Raw genomic sequence first — 14,783 nt, forward strand, 5'->3', positions numbered from 1 at the left:
ATGATCCTGTGAGGACATGTCCTATTCCTATTTTGCATATTTTGCATCCATGAATCTCTATCAGACCCAAAGATGTATCTCTCTATGATGCCAGCAGAGGTGAGATCAACGCACATCACTTGACTCAAGAAACACGTGGCAAATAAGAGAACTTGCTAAAGAAACAATGATAAAAGACTTGACTTGACTTAGACTTCATACATATAACTCAAAAGAACTTGACTTTTTAAAAATAAAATACTGGCATTTTTATAGACATTAAGAATCTACATTTTGTTTTTGAAATATGACTGATGGATTGCCATGCATGCAATGGCAACCTACTTGGATGCAGCAGACCAGAAGAGGCTAACACATGAGGTAGCTCTCATGGAGGGGGCTAGTCCAAAAATAATAAAATTTGGATTCAATAATGACAGTAGAAAAGAACAGCAGTATGCGAAACCTCAGAAAGTACCTGACATACCATGGCTTATAGCTCACACTCAACTTGCTTGATTCTCTCACCTCTGGATTCCAGCAAGTACAGTAGGTGAAATTAGGTAATTGAAATTTTATTAATGTGTGAGATGCAGACAAAAATGCATGGGACACGGCTGAATGTTGATCTTTCTTATCATATGTAATACATCAATTTAGTCTTTTAATTTATCTTTAAACTAAGAAATACATTCAAAATCTCTTAAAAACAAACAAACAAACAAACAAACAAAAAGTCTTTGTGAGATACACAGCAAACAAGGCTCCAAAATCTGCAGCTTGATCTCTGGCACAGCTGTGGTTTACAGAATGACTGTGGATACGCAGAGCAGGGACGCATCTGAGTGGTAATCACAGTATAGTCTTTCAAATCTCAAATAAGACCCATAACAAGCTTTTAATGTGCTTTGCCTCCATTTTTGGCTAGTTGAACTGTGGCTCTTACAGTGTACTTCCAGCATGGTTAGGGACGATGATGTTGGCCCATTTGTAAATAACTGGGATGAAGAGGAGAGCAGAGCCCAGGATGGACACCAGGAGGAAGGCCCAAAGAAACATTCGATCCAGGACCTGGGCTACAAATTTCCAGTCTTGAACCACCTGGGACACAAAAAAAAGCATATCACTTTCATGTACTTAAAGTTGTGCTCAAGTATGGGGCCAGAAATGATCATTTTTTAATCACTTTTACCATTTCTATTATTGCTTGCAGAGGTGCAGATCCAACACACTCACCTCTCTGACCTCATTTTCTTTCACCACATGCATGGTTATGTAGCGAATAGAATCCAAAGCTGCCTGTAGGTTGTGTCTGGTGTATAGCAGAGGTGTCAGTTCAGGTTTCGAGTCCTTCATCATATCCTGTCCTCCTGCGCCTCCTGCTCTGGTTACTCCAGCTGGGGCATAGCGGTCTGCATGGCTGCGCATACATAGCAGCTTAGGCAGTCGATGCAGGAAGATCCTCCTCACCCAGGGTGCCATGCCGTGATGTGTAGAGGAGGAGCGATGGTGGATGTTGATGGCAAAGACGGTGATGATGATGGAGAGTGTGACGAAGATCATAGTGAAGACCAGGTACTCCCCGATTAGAGGGATTGCCTTTGAAGAGGAAGGTATGATCTCCTCAATGACCAGGAGGAAAACTGTGAGCGACACCAGAACTGAGGTACAGAGAGAGATCTTCTCGCCACCATTTGAGGGCAGATAGAAGACAAGGATGGTGAGGAAGGACAGGCCAATGCAGGGGATGATAAGGAAGAGGGTGTAGAAAAGAGGCAACCTGCGGATGATGAAGAAGTACGTGATGGTGGGATAAGAGGCGCTGCCATCTGTCCTCAGACCACGACTGCCTGTGGCCTTCACTATTTCCCATTCACCGTTGTCAAAATAGTCCTTCTTGTCCACATGGAAGTCCTCCAGAATTATGTCCACCTGTTAAATGCAGAGGGCAATATCGTGTCAGTCACTGGTCATGACCAACACTTATGTTCTGTGGAGTAGAGACTCACCTGGGAGCCATCATATGTCCAGGAGCCAAACTTCATTGAACAATTCTGGAGGTCAAAAGGGAAGAAGGTGACATCAATGGTACATGCTGACTTGTAATTGGCAGGTGGAGTCCATGATATGGTTCCATCATATTTAACAACAGCTTTGGTGACAGTGCCCTCAAAACGCCCATCAGAGCTGTTGAAAGAAATAACATTTATGCATCTAAAATATTAACTGATAGCTAGATTATCTTATTTTACTTAGTGCCTCTATTTGATTCTAGGTTTCTATTTCAATTGTCATAACCAACATATACATTTTGCAAAATATAAATTTTCATCCATGTAATTTCCTTCCATATATAATGCACATACTTATCATACAGTACAACATCAGGTAGCCAGATCCTGTCAGAAGGGACTCGGATGATCGTAATACCCAGATAGTCATCAGGGTTCCATCTGAGTTTCCTGTCAATCCACTCCTACATAAAGGAAGCATTTTGTAAAAACTCATCAACAACATCTACACAGTGAAGGGGCAGTTCACCTATAATCAAAAAGACATATATTTCCTTTCAACTGTAGTGCTATTCATCAATCAACCTTTTTTTTAGAGTGAGATGCCGAGTAATAGCTGTAGAGATGTCTGCCTTCTCGCAATATAATGTTATTAGATGGCACTCGGCTTGTGGTGCCCAAAGGTCCAAAAAAAAAAAAAAAAATAGGCTGTATTTGAAAAACTCCATAGCAATGTCACTTTACAGTAATCATGAGAAGGCAGCGTACATCTAGACAAAAGGCTTGTGTTGGTCTTAGCGTGAAATGCAAATATTAATGGCTTTCTGCTTGGCCAAGCTAACGTTAGATAGCTAAGTGGTGCTAGGTGAGTAAGCAATAGGTGCATGCTTCCCTCTGTGTGGTGATGCGTTTAGCAGTTGTAGTTTGGTACAAAGAAAATAGTTCCTACATGATACTGCTCACACCAAGGTCTGTGTCTTATCTTGAGTAATCAGGTTATGACTTCTGGAGAGACACATTGTGACCATTTCACCCCATTATAACTGAGAGAGGGCAGACATCTCTACAGCCAGTCGATATCTCCAAAACGTGGCAAGTCACACCATACAAATCTTGACTGATGAATATCACAGCAGGGAATATTGATAATACTCATCTGTTTTGTATGCTAAGAAACTACAGCCAGCAGTTGGCTAATGTAGCTTCGCACAAAGATAGAAAATTGTGGAAAAAAGCTAGCCTGGGTTTTTGGTAATAAAATCAGCCCAATAGTGCCGCTAAAGCTAACTAATCACGCGCATCTCATTAAATACAAAAAACTGTGGGAAAAATAAAAACTGCGAAAAGATACAGTGTGTTTATTTGTGAGCTTTGGAGGTGCTGACAGGCTATTTTGTTACATTTGAGCAGAGCCAGACTAGCTGTTTTCTACTTAAGTCTTTGTGCTAAACTAAACTACGCTAATCAGCTGCTGGTGGTGGCTTCATGTTTACTGTCCACATGCGAGTGGCCAATAACCATTTCCCTTGAGTTGGTACAGTTTCTGTGCTGTAATAAATCGCTGGCATACACGATTTTGCTCTGTCCAGCCCACGTAGAAGAGTACATAGACAAACATATATATCAAAATTAACTGTTTTAAGATTAGAAACTAGAAAATCTGTTTGATTTGTTTCAGATATGTCATACACATCAAGTGCCTTGTGATGCAATCATCTGAAGGTATTCATTTTCTAAATGAAAAAGGTGACCACAAACAAAGGTGACATCTGTCATACTCTGCAAATGACATATATAATAGATAGGCATCAATAGTGGGGGCCATTGTCCTTCCATCACCCTTTTTGCATGATGCAATCCATCATCGTGATAAGGACCAACTGACCCAAATGGCAGAGCCTGGTCTGTGGGGATAATTCAAAAGATGCATGACAGATGGGACACCCAAGACAATGAATAAGGCTGACAGGAGCAGGAGCGGGGAGGGGGCAGCTTGTGGAGGCAGGTGCATGGGCTCAGGGCCGAAAGGACTCACATAGATGAGGACTGTCAGTGAAATGCCATCAGACCAGATTAAAAAGGGGTGACTGGTTGCCTCCAAATGCCATGTAATGCCAGAGGTTGTCTTAGAATATTTCCTCAACCATGCCGTAAACACCAACAGCCATAACCCAACAACTTTACCTGCATGTTTACTAATAATAGTGATATGCAATGATTTTAGGTTAGATGTGAAGCTCTACTTACCTGTTTCATCCACACATTGGTTGTCATTCGCTGATTTTTCTCGTCCTAGAAGAGAGATAAGCAAAACAAAGAACAAGTAGAGAAACAAATGAAAAACCATCGTTTTTTGACATTCATGTGATGTATTTTACATCTCAGTGACACATTCATTAACAGTATCAATAATCAGTGCCTTTCTGTCCTCACCACATCAACTAGCTGGGAGATGGCCAGTCCAAACTTCACACGTATTGTCTGGTTTAGGTATTCCACTGGACGGACCCATTTCTGGTAGTTTCCAAAGAGGTATTTGAACAGTTTGTCCTCTGCTTTTGCAAAGGAAGAGAGTTTTGGAACCCCTAAAAAGGTGTAAAAAATGTGAAGGTTAAACAGAAAATTTACAACTTTATATGAACTTGTAGATAATGCAGTAGATATAACAGCAGCTTTGATTTATTCAGTAGTCCTTTGCTTGATAATGAATCCATTCCCTGCTCTGTTTCTATTATTACTCTCAAACAGCACTGCATTCACCTCTCTGACCTTACTACAGTGTTTATGCCATCTAGAGTTTCTGGAAATGACCTCTGTGGCCTTGGTTTCAAGAGGCAGAGAAAGTGAACCAAACACACTAAATATACAGTGGCATTAAGAATCCTTATGTATGAAAGCCTGAGAAATCAATGCCAAAATGACTAGCTTTGACCCCTGTCTGCTTTGCATCAGCAACAGATGACACAGGTGTCCTTTTTTCAATTAAGTGTCTGTAATGGAGCCATTATCAAAGAGACGGATGATATTGAATGTAGCAGTTATGAGTGGATGTATTCAGTATTAGGTTGGTGTTTTTATATCATTTGGCTGCTTGCCTGTCAACTAGAGCCAACGTGTTTAAACAGAATTCTGTTTTTTCTCAGTCCTGTACTCTGTCCAACTAATATACAGTGTGAGTCTCAAAGGAGTCCCATTGTCATGTTTATGTTCTCACTTGGTTTTATTTCAGAGTAGAGCTTCAAGCTGTTATTCCATTAAAATAAATCTTTGGAAAGATTTTGTTAAGGAATGTTATGTCAACTGAGCAATTTCTAATAGAGATTTGGCCCGCTTCCTATACTGCATGTCCTTCACCAAAGTGAGAAGCTGATATACCTATTTAACTGTTATGCACTGTGACTCATATGCGTCAGTGACTGTATATAATGCACACACTCTCAATTAAACATGCTTCCTTAAAAAAAAAATACTGCTTTCCAATGGATCTTGGGTGATTAAGGGTAAATGTAAGTAAAAAGGTAAACATAGGATACTGTAAATGGGACGGTGAAGTGTGCTGATGTTTCAAAAAGGTCCAGAGCCACAGGTCAGCACCATAGACTGCAAATAATGGACGTAGCTTTTGTGGCGTCACCCATTGGTTTGTGGACTGGCTTTTTGAAGCCTCAAGTTCGGCATTTCAGCCGTTGCCATGTTTGATATTTGGAGCCAGAAGTGACTGGATGAGAGGTTTGAGCTGCAGAGGAGTGAGGGGTGGATCTGACTCAGAGACTTTAGTGACTCCTCACAGACAGCATGTCACTCAAGTGGCACGGCCTCTAAATATGTATAACTTGGAGCATTAACAAAATGTAAAGGGATGAGTTATATAAAAATTCATCCCCCTGTACAGTTGTGATGAATGTTGAATTTAAGACTGTTTTTTGTAGCAGGCTGTAAACATGTTTAGTTTTGCTGTTAAGTTTTAACATGGTGGTCTATGGGGATTTACTGTTTTAGCGCTAGCCTTAAGCGGCCCTTCGGTAAATTGCAGTTTTTGGCACTTACGCATTGGCTTCATTTTTCAGCCTTCGAAGTTGCCGCGTGGTCAAAACATGACTTGAACTTTGAACTGATGGTCATGATAGAGGAACTGTTGTATATTGATCTTTCAATTCTGAAATAAAAGTTAAATTGTTTTTTCTATCCATACATGTATCAAAGCCTGCACTAAGTGCCAAGGCATGTCGTTACAGCGTCATGTGCACTTACAAGATGAGTGTAACTGACCTATTTTATATTGCAGTAATACTATTTTGATCCCAGTCAACCTGGTGCATTGTTTTGCTGAAGCAGAGCTCCTTTACAGTGTAGAAAATATTGATTGCATTTTGAATCACACACCATTTCTTTCATTCCGCTCTTTAAATCATTCACCAACGCAGATATAAACTCAATTTATGGCAGGGAACGTGGCTGGAAATCTACCGCGAGGCTGACCACAAATGTATGGAGTCACCCCTCTCAGTGTGTGCGGATCAATAAAAGACAAGGCTGCAACACCCTCAATCAATGACTGTGTGATAAGCAAATTCATCATCTATCCAGCTTCTCCCCCACTATCACCAATGCCTTGCCCCACTGAAAAGCAAGCTGCAGAGTCTGCTGGATTTGAAATAACTGTGTTTTACTGTATGATGAATGGAATGTATAGAGTCTGAACACAAAGATAATGTAGTACTATGAGGTAAATTAAATGCTCATTTGCACTGCATGCTGAGTAAAATACATTTTTGATGTTCTTATTTTTATGGAGTCAATGTTTTTTGCTAGGTGCAGTGGGCAGCATGACAAAAAAGTCAAATCAAATCAACATTATTAAACATGGAATATATAATGTATGTGGGCTACCATACAGATTGTGATTACACTAATGTCAAATTTGCATGTTGCTACCACCAGCCAAATATGTAAAACATCAACAGTAGAGAGAGAGAGAAAGAGAAACCAATAAAATGTATACCAGAAGGCAGAGAAACCCATTATAGATGCACAAACATATGCATAAACATACTGTGTGCATACATACAAGTACCCTCTACAGTTGATACATACATGCACACAAATATAAACACACTAAATATATATACACGGTGTCATGGCAACAGCGGTTCCTCTGCTAGCACATACTGTTAATCTCTATGTTGTGCATAACCTCTCCTATCATACCTCACCTGCTGTTCCTCACCTACCCAAAAGCTGTCCCTTCAGAGTTTACTGCATGAGCTCATCACCTGACCCAGTCATCTGTCCACTCAGCTGGGCTTAATTTACTTCAGTATATGCAGAATAAGGGACAGCCTCCTCCTTAGTTTAGCTGAACACATTTTATTTTGTAGTCAGTTCCTGTTGTTGTCCTGTTCTGATGCCTTTTGATGACTATGTGTACACCTCATAGCATTGCAGAGTACACTGAAGACTTGGTCCTACATAGTGCTGAAGTGCGTGAATACCAAACAGACATGAACACCTCACATCCATGGGTGGATAATGAGATTATGGGTCCCTGGGCAAAGACATGTAAAAGGCCTCACCACCTCTCCCACATAGAACTGGAAACACAAACAGACTTTGCTGTCATTTTTCTTATTTTTTGTGTGTATTCATCTTGTGTTGTTATATGGTTATGGTCTGTCTCTTTTTGGTTGTTTTGCTCCTTTTTGGAATCATACTGTGAATTGTTTTGTGACTCTGTTATTGTTTTGTGTCTCTCTTTGATTGCTTTGCTGCTTTTTGGAATTATTTTGTGTCTCTTTGTAGTCATTTTGTGTCTCTTTGAGGTATTTGTGTTCGGTTTGTGAAGTAATTTTGTGTCTTTTTTGTGTTGTTTTTTCCATCGCTGAATAGGAAACTTATTTCTTACATTCAAACTCAATTATAATGGCTCCCATGCAGCTAAAATCATTAAGAAATGAAAATCAAGCTGCCTGACGAGTAAATGATATGAAAAGGTAAGCGGTCACATTTTTTGACTTGGAAGGCTCTCCTCACTCTCCTTTGACCATCTGCCGGTTTCTACATCTTCTTTCTCTGTTTCTACATATTCACCAGAGTCCAACTTATCTTTGACTATGCCATCTGTCACACTGACGCTATTACATTCCGCCATGGTAATTTGAAGAGGCATTCCCAGTCCTTGAGAAACTTACGCAGTGAGTGACACAGGTGGCAGCAGCACAGCAACGGCAGCAGCAGCAGCAGTGCAAGAGAGGTGGCTGCTCTTCCTGCTCTCAGCATCATATCAGAGGTGGCACTGGATCCACACAGCTGGTCCCTCGGGCATCACAGAGCTGAGAAATAAATATAAACAGCGATTATGAGAAGCTTACGTGTACAATGGCCAATCATCTCAGCTGTTAAGAGTATGGTTTTAATCATGCCTTGGGGGTTAAGGGTTCAAATCTCAAGGCAGCCACCCTTGCTCCCAACTGGTAAGGCTATATGCAATCACACCTATTGATTTGACTGAATAGGCTTAACATCCTGATATCGTCCATACTAAAACACAAACTGTATTCAGCACATCTTTAATACACAGCATCCGGTACAAGCCACAAGAATGCACTCTCTCACCTTGCTAACCTGACCCTCTCCAGGGTAATTACTTCACCTCACACAGTAAGCATCCAAATTCTGTATACATACCTGCTCTGGTTGTCTTCCATTAACACCCAATCCAGAGTGGCAGCAGTGGTGGAGGCGGTAGGATTCTTGACGACAGCGACAGTGCTGCTTTAGCTCTCCCCCATTCCATGCAGGTTGTTTCTCTCGCCTCATACAGATGCTGCTTCACTCCCTGCTGCTTCCAATTGTGCACAGGCAACGCATCCTCATCATCTCCTCCTCCTCCTCCTTCTACAGAGAGCCCGCCCCCTCCTCCCCGCTCCGGCTGGGATTCTCGTGGTCACTAATCATAGACGGGGATAGTCGCCCCCTCCATGTAGCTACCTCACCACCTCTCCACAGCAGCGTCAAGGATGGCAAGTGCAGCTCTGTCACTGAGATTCTGTTTGTGATGTGATGTTACATTTTGTACCTCTCTGTTCCTCTCAGTCACTCTGTATGTGTGAGCGTGTGTGCTGCCATGGCGACAGCATATTGTGGGACCCAGAGATGCTGTTTGGGATGGAGGAAGAAAATCAATATCCAGCTGGTGTTGTAAAATGTATTCAGCACCTTGGGCTAGGGATATTTGAATATTTTTTTAATTTTTAGTTTTTGTTATGATCTTGTTTTTCACTTTTTATTTTATTTTAATGTTTTTACTTGTACAACACTTTGCAATGGAAAATGTGACCTTTGCCTTTCTGGTGGATTAATTCTTTTTTTTTTTCCAATCATTTTACATTAGTTTCTTTTATCTTTAATGTGTGGACCTATAATAGTCCAACACACACACACACACACACACACACACACACACACACACACACACACAGACACACACACACACAGTCATGCTATCTTTTCAGTTTTAAGAAGAGGGGTAACTCTTATCATTTTATGATCATTACAGTAAATATTTTTAGCATTCTTTGCATAAACACATTGTTGAATGACTTATGTGACCCTCAGTTTTAAACTAATTGCAAAGGATGGCCAGCAAGGGTACACTGATTTTTCTATTCAGTATAATTACATCTTAAAAGCCTTGAAGGATTTCAGGACTACTGCCATCAAGAAATAAAAGATCATTTGATTGCAATGTGTTCCTGAAGTAACATTTCAGATGTTGTGTGTAAAACCAATCTTCTTGCATCAAAATGACAAAATTTCTTTTCAATATTGCATGCATCAAACAATTCAAGTTTAATTTTACCTTCTGTATGTTTTATAAAATTTTAAAATAGGTATTAGTGAATACAAGTTGAAATCACATCTAAATTAATAATACCTGTAAAGACATATGGAGGTAGAGGCATCATAGTTAGGGGGAAGGGGCACTGATTACACAGGGCCCCAATGGCTCGTGGAAAAGTCTGTAATTAAAGAGTTTGGTTTTGTTTATTTGTAGGTAATAAGTGTCACAAGTGAATGAAAATTGGCCGAATAAATTGTTTGGAAGACTGAACTTTTTTAATACATGAATAATAGTGGAGGTGTCTCTGAGGCCCTTTTCACCCCTTAAAGGCATACAATGGTTTAGTCCACCTGTGTACTGGGATTTGTCTCTAAATACAGATAGAGCTGAGTGACGCTTATGTTTATGCTGCTAGAGCACAAATGTACACTGTCATGTCTTTTCCCAAGAGGCGGAAATCAGAGCTCCAAAAAGACAATACAGAAAAGAAGAAACACAGGGACAAGAAAGAAAGCAATATTTTTTTAAACAAATGTAAAAGAAAATAGCTATCAAAATGGACAGACAATATTCAAGAGAGGAAAGGGGGGGGGGGGGGGCAGAGACTGCTTTTGCACAGGACCCAGCCAGAATGAATTTGAAAGAGATGTTGTACTTTAAACACACATGAAGAGAATTGCTGATATCCAGCTATAGATGTTGTACACTACTAATATTGTTTTTGTCTGTAATGGTAATTTTATTATTAGTGATATTCAAACACAACCTACATCTAGTAGACTGAAGACATGAAGAATTAACATCGAGACACTGCTGCCAAATTAGGGTAAAAATTTAAGTTGTCTGAAATGATAGCAGTGAGTAGAAAGACTGCACTGGACCAAAGCCAGAGCCGACAGCTATTAGCGCCGTTCAAATGACATGTGCAGCCTCCTGTGTTGTCCTTTAGACATTGCCAAGTAACAACACGATGGTAAGATTGCCATCTCGTGTTGGCAGGTCGAATGAGGTCTGGGTTGGGGCTGATTAAACCAGAAAATGATGCATAATTGTAGCTCATAAGTTATTGCCAATTATGAAAGACTTTGAAATCAATAAGCTTATAAATAATCACTTATCATTATAATGATTATTTCACATGCCATCAATTTGTTATGAAAATATATAGATCCTATTAATCATTAACTTCAACATTCAAATCACTGGGTGTTTGCAAGCACACTGTTGGCAGTCATATGTTACTCCTCTTTTGCACGAGTCCATCAGTCTGGTCTGGACCATGGTCTGGACTCGCTGAGTTGGGTGTCGGCCACTGGCGCTGGACAAGGCTGTTTCCTACCAGCAGAGCTTTTCCTGTGCGCAGGAACAATACTCTCCACGGTAAGCACGTACGCACGCTTTAAGAATGTTTCAGCGTAGATGTGCGGATTTACTGAATGTTTACGGAATGTAGAGGCAAATTTTGCTGCTCGGGGGATTTTCGCCGTTTGCGCTCTGAGGTAATTACAGATTCACGCGCATTATATCGGTACAGAAGAAGTAATAACTCCATTCACTCCATGGCTTAATTATAGTGATGTCTTTCTATGGTTGTCCTAATAAAAGGATATGTGGTGTCATTAATAATTTTGTGGTTTTCCACCTCACAAATTAGCTTCTCCTCTGTGTTGCCGGTGGAGACCTCCGAAAACTTCTGACCTGTACAGGCCTGGATCCGCTCATTTTGATGTTTTGTTGATGTAGTTAAGTGAAATACGATCATACATAAACACGGGGTGTTTTATTCTGAAAAGTAACCGGATGTTTTAATGTTGTGTCGCCGTTTGATTCGGCTGAATTATGCGAATTGATCCGGCGTCCGGCAAAAATAGGAGGCTTGCATGGAGAAAGTTTCGAATATCGATGCCGTGTGTGTGTGTGTGTGTGTGTGTGTGTGTGTGTGTGTGTGTGTTTGATTCATGGATGTATGGTTTGATTGCGCGACACGCGCACACGCTTGCGTCTGAAGGAGCACGGTTGCGTAATATACATACGGAATGCAGAACTTCAGGAAAACAAAAAACTCCTTCAACTCCATCAGCTGTTGCTGCACGACACCGGCACATCCGTCATCATCAGATGTAACATCAGGAAAAAGAAAATGTAACCCGAATAATAGAAATGTTTGTGTAAGAAATTTGATTTCCCAGTGATATAAAAGGCTTGGTAGAGATGGAACCATAACCTGTTTAACGGCCCATCATGAGCTCTAATCATCTTATGAAGCATAATTGAAACTACAGATGCCGATGTTTCAAAGTATGTGTTTAATATAATACGTAATACAATTATTTATTTCCTAATCATTAAAATTATGACTATAAGTAAGGGTAAAACCTGTTCTGTTAAATGCGTATTTTTGCCTTGTCTTTCCACCAAATGATAGAAAAGTAGGCCTATGGAATATGATATCGATAAATCAGTCTCCCATTCATCGTCTATGGAGCAGCTCCAGACTTAAAACGCGATGACATCACAAGTCTAGCCTCTTAAGTTTCTGTCTTTGAGAGGGAGTAACTCATGTTCACAAATATTGACTGAACTTTCCAAGGCTTTTAAAATAACATATTGGAATCCGTCATTTAGGTGTGTTCCCCTTTAGTTTAAATTAGTTGCACTCTAATGAGATTTTTCACCAAGTCTCTGTCCATTGTTTTCATTCCAGATGAGGCTGATCTGTTGCTGCAGTGTTTTGCTGCTGCTCATGCTCGTCCCCAGATTCTGTCAAGGTGGCAACATCTTGGTCTTTCCCACTGAGGGCAGCCACTGGATTAACATGGACATCTTACTTCAAGCTTTGCATGCGCGAGGACACAATATAACCATTGTGAGGTCAAGCAAAAGCTGGTACATCAAGGATAAATCCTCCTATTACAATGCCTATACAGTTCAGGTGAAGCGGAGCTTAGATCAGCAGTTCATAACAGATCTCGTGTATGAGGTTATTCAATTTGAAAGGGGGGCTCTTCCCCTGACCATTTTTCTCCACATGACTGTGGGAATGTTTGACATTGTCCTTGAAGCTCACGGAGCTGTGTCTGACTTTGTATCAGCAATGCTAGATGACCAAGAGTTGATGAGGATCATGAAGGACAGCAAGTTTGACCTGTTACTCACTGACCCCTGCTGGGGGGGTGGACCAATTTTGGCCAAATATTTAAACCTTCCTTTGGTGTATAATGTTCGGTGGCTGATAGCTGGTGAGGGTCATCTTTCAATTGCGCCTTCACCGTTATCATATATTCCTATTACAGGAAGTGGAAACACAGACAAGATGACCTTTATTCAGCGAGTTAAAAATGTCTTTTTGCATGTAATTACTCAAACCCAAAATGAGTTGGTGAAGCAGATTGTTTACCAGAAACTGTGCGACAAATATCTTGGGCCCAATAATGACTTTTCCCAGTTACTGCTTGATGCAGACATTTGGCTGATGAGAGCGGACTTTGTGTTTGAGTTCCCTCGTCCCACCATGCCTAATGTTGTCTATATGGGAGGATTCCAGTGTAAACCTGCAAAACCTCTTCCTGAACACCTGGAGGAGTTTGTGCAGACTTCTGGAGAGCATGGATTCATCATGATGTCTCTGGGGACTTTTGTGAGTGAATTTCCTGCTGACCTAACAAACTACATCGCTGCAGCTTTCGCTACATTACCTCAGAAAGTCATCTGGAGGCATAAAGGTGAAAGACCGACCACTCTGGGCAACAACACTTTGATAGTAGACTGGATGCCACAGAATGATCTTTTAGGACATCCCAAGATGAAACTTTTTGTGGCTCATGGAGGAACAAACGGGGTTCAAGAAGCTATTTACCACGGAGTCCCAGTTGTGGGTCTGCCCTTGTTTTTCGACCAATATGACAACCTGCTGCGTCTGCAAGAGAGAGGAGGGGCTAAGATCATTAAATTAGCCACAATGGACCAAGACGACAACTTCTTAAAGGCTATTCAGGAAGTCCTGAATGAGCCCTCCTACAGGATGAGCATGCAGAGACTCTCCAGGCTGCACAGAGATCAGCCAATAACCCCATTGGAGAACGCCCTCTTCTGGTTAGAGTTTGTCATGAGACACAAAGGTGCAGCTCACTTGAAAGCAGCATCCTACAAAATGCCCTGGTATTCCTATCACTCTGTAGATGTGGTTTTGTTCCTGGCTGGAGCTGTGCTGCTCGTGCTTTTCACTATTTTCGTTTTCATGAGGTGTTTATTCACTACATTCTGTAAACGTAAAGTGAAACATGACTAATCATTTCAGCACTATAAATTCTGTACATTTTTTTCAAATACATCAGTGATTTAATCATAAATAATCATGATTAACATGATCTTATATGATGAAAGATTGGATTAGTTTGATTTTTTTACATGATTCTGATGCTGATTTGGGCATTACTATAAGAGATCAATATGAGGTTTGCTTGAATGGCCATATGTTACTCAGTTACTCAGCAATCACATTGTATGCTATTTTAATTTGTATGATTGTATTTTAGTTAAGTATTTGCATAATCAATATGGGTGTTGTAACCTTCTTTCAGGAGCATTACATGTAAAATACTTGGAATTATTCTAAATTGATTTAGATTTCACTTTTCCCATTGTGGATATTTCTAATCTTCATTTGACCGGTGTTCATGGGAAATAGCCTAAATGTTCCTGATACCTGATGTCTGTAAGTATTTTAAGACAGCAGGGGCTCATAGGCACAAATAAAGACCCGTTTGGGGTTAAGACCTGCACCTTATCTTAGTCATCTGTACTATGTGTAACTGAAGGTAGCTCTGTGACTTAGTACTTTTTTTTCTGTGTCGTGAGACATTTTCAGATTTACACCTCCAACCACCAGGTGGTGCATCTTTTTTTTTTTTGACACATCTGATGCAGACACCCTTCAGGAGGTCATTGTGATC

At 40.6% G+C, this 14,783-nt stretch overlaps 2 protein-coding genes across 3 annotated transcripts; one reads left to right on the forward strand and one right to left on the reverse strand.

Annotated features, from left to right (window-relative positions):
- Positions 1–538: 538 nt before the first annotated feature.
- chrna5 (cholinergic receptor, nicotinic, alpha 5) lies at positions 539–8,930 on the reverse strand. Its single transcript, XM_088080010.1, has 8 exons — positions 8,676–8,930; positions 8,180–8,320; positions 4,425–4,576; positions 4,239–4,283; positions 2,346–2,455; positions 1,989–2,166; positions 1,216–1,911; positions 539–1,080 (listed from the first exon to the last, which is right to left on the reverse strand). The coding sequence occupies exons 2-8, from the start codon at positions 8,268–8,270 to the stop codon at positions 922–924; spliced, it is 1,431 nt and encodes a 476-aa protein (XP_087936136.1). The 5' UTR covers positions 8,271–8,320; positions 8,676–8,930; the 3' UTR covers positions 539–921.
- A 2,127-nt stretch (positions 8,931–11,057) lies between these two features.
- On the forward strand, positions 11,058–14,613 carry LOC121940794 (UDP-glucuronosyltransferase 2C1-like). Of its 2 annotated transcripts, none has more exons than XM_088080029.1 (2): positions 11,058–11,211; positions 12,536–14,613. In XM_088080029.1, exon 2 carries the CDS (start codon positions 12,536–12,538, stop codon positions 14,117–14,119), a length of 1,584 nt encoding a protein of 527 aa, XP_087936155.1. In that variant the 5' UTR covers positions 11,058–11,211; the 3' UTR covers positions 14,120–14,613. The 2 variants fall into 2 exon arrangements, with proteins under 2 accessions (XP_087936155.1, XP_087936154.1); XM_088080028.1 differs by having other exon boundaries at positions 11,169–11,330.
- The last annotated feature ends 170 nt before the right edge of the window (positions 14,614–14,783 follow it).

The sequence above is a fragment of the Plectropomus leopardus genome, chromosome 1, assembly GCF_026936395.1.
Source record: "Plectropomus leopardus strain MGB_pleo_1.0 chromosome 1, ASM2693639v1, whole genome shotgun sequence".
In the NCBI taxonomy this organism is placed as follows: Eukaryota; Metazoa; Chordata; class Actinopteri; order Perciformes; family Serranidae; genus Plectropomus; species Plectropomus leopardus.

Bases quoted from the DNA above. Each gene is read 5' to 3' on its own strand.
- LOC121940794 (XM_088080028.1), top strand. From the start codon at position 11,268: ATGTTTACGGAATGTAGAGGCAAATTTTGCTGCTCGGGGGATTTTCGC. The intron at 11,331-12,535 runs GTAATTACAGAT...TTTTCATTCCAG, and splicing joins TTCGCCGTTTGCGCTCTGAG to ATGAGGCTGATCTGTTGCTG.
- chrna5 (XM_088080010.1), bottom strand. From the start codon at position 8,270: ATGATGCTGAGAGCAGGAAGAGCAGCCACCTCTCTTGCACTGCTGCTG. The intron at 2,167-2,345 runs GTATGTGCATTA...TTCTTTCAACAG, and splicing joins GATGTTGTACTGTATGATAA to CTCTGATGGGCGTTTTGAGG. The intron at 1,081-1,215 runs GTGAGTGTGTTG...TTTGTGTCCCAG, and splicing joins AAGAAAATGAGGTCAGAGAG to GTGGTTCAAGACTGGAAATT.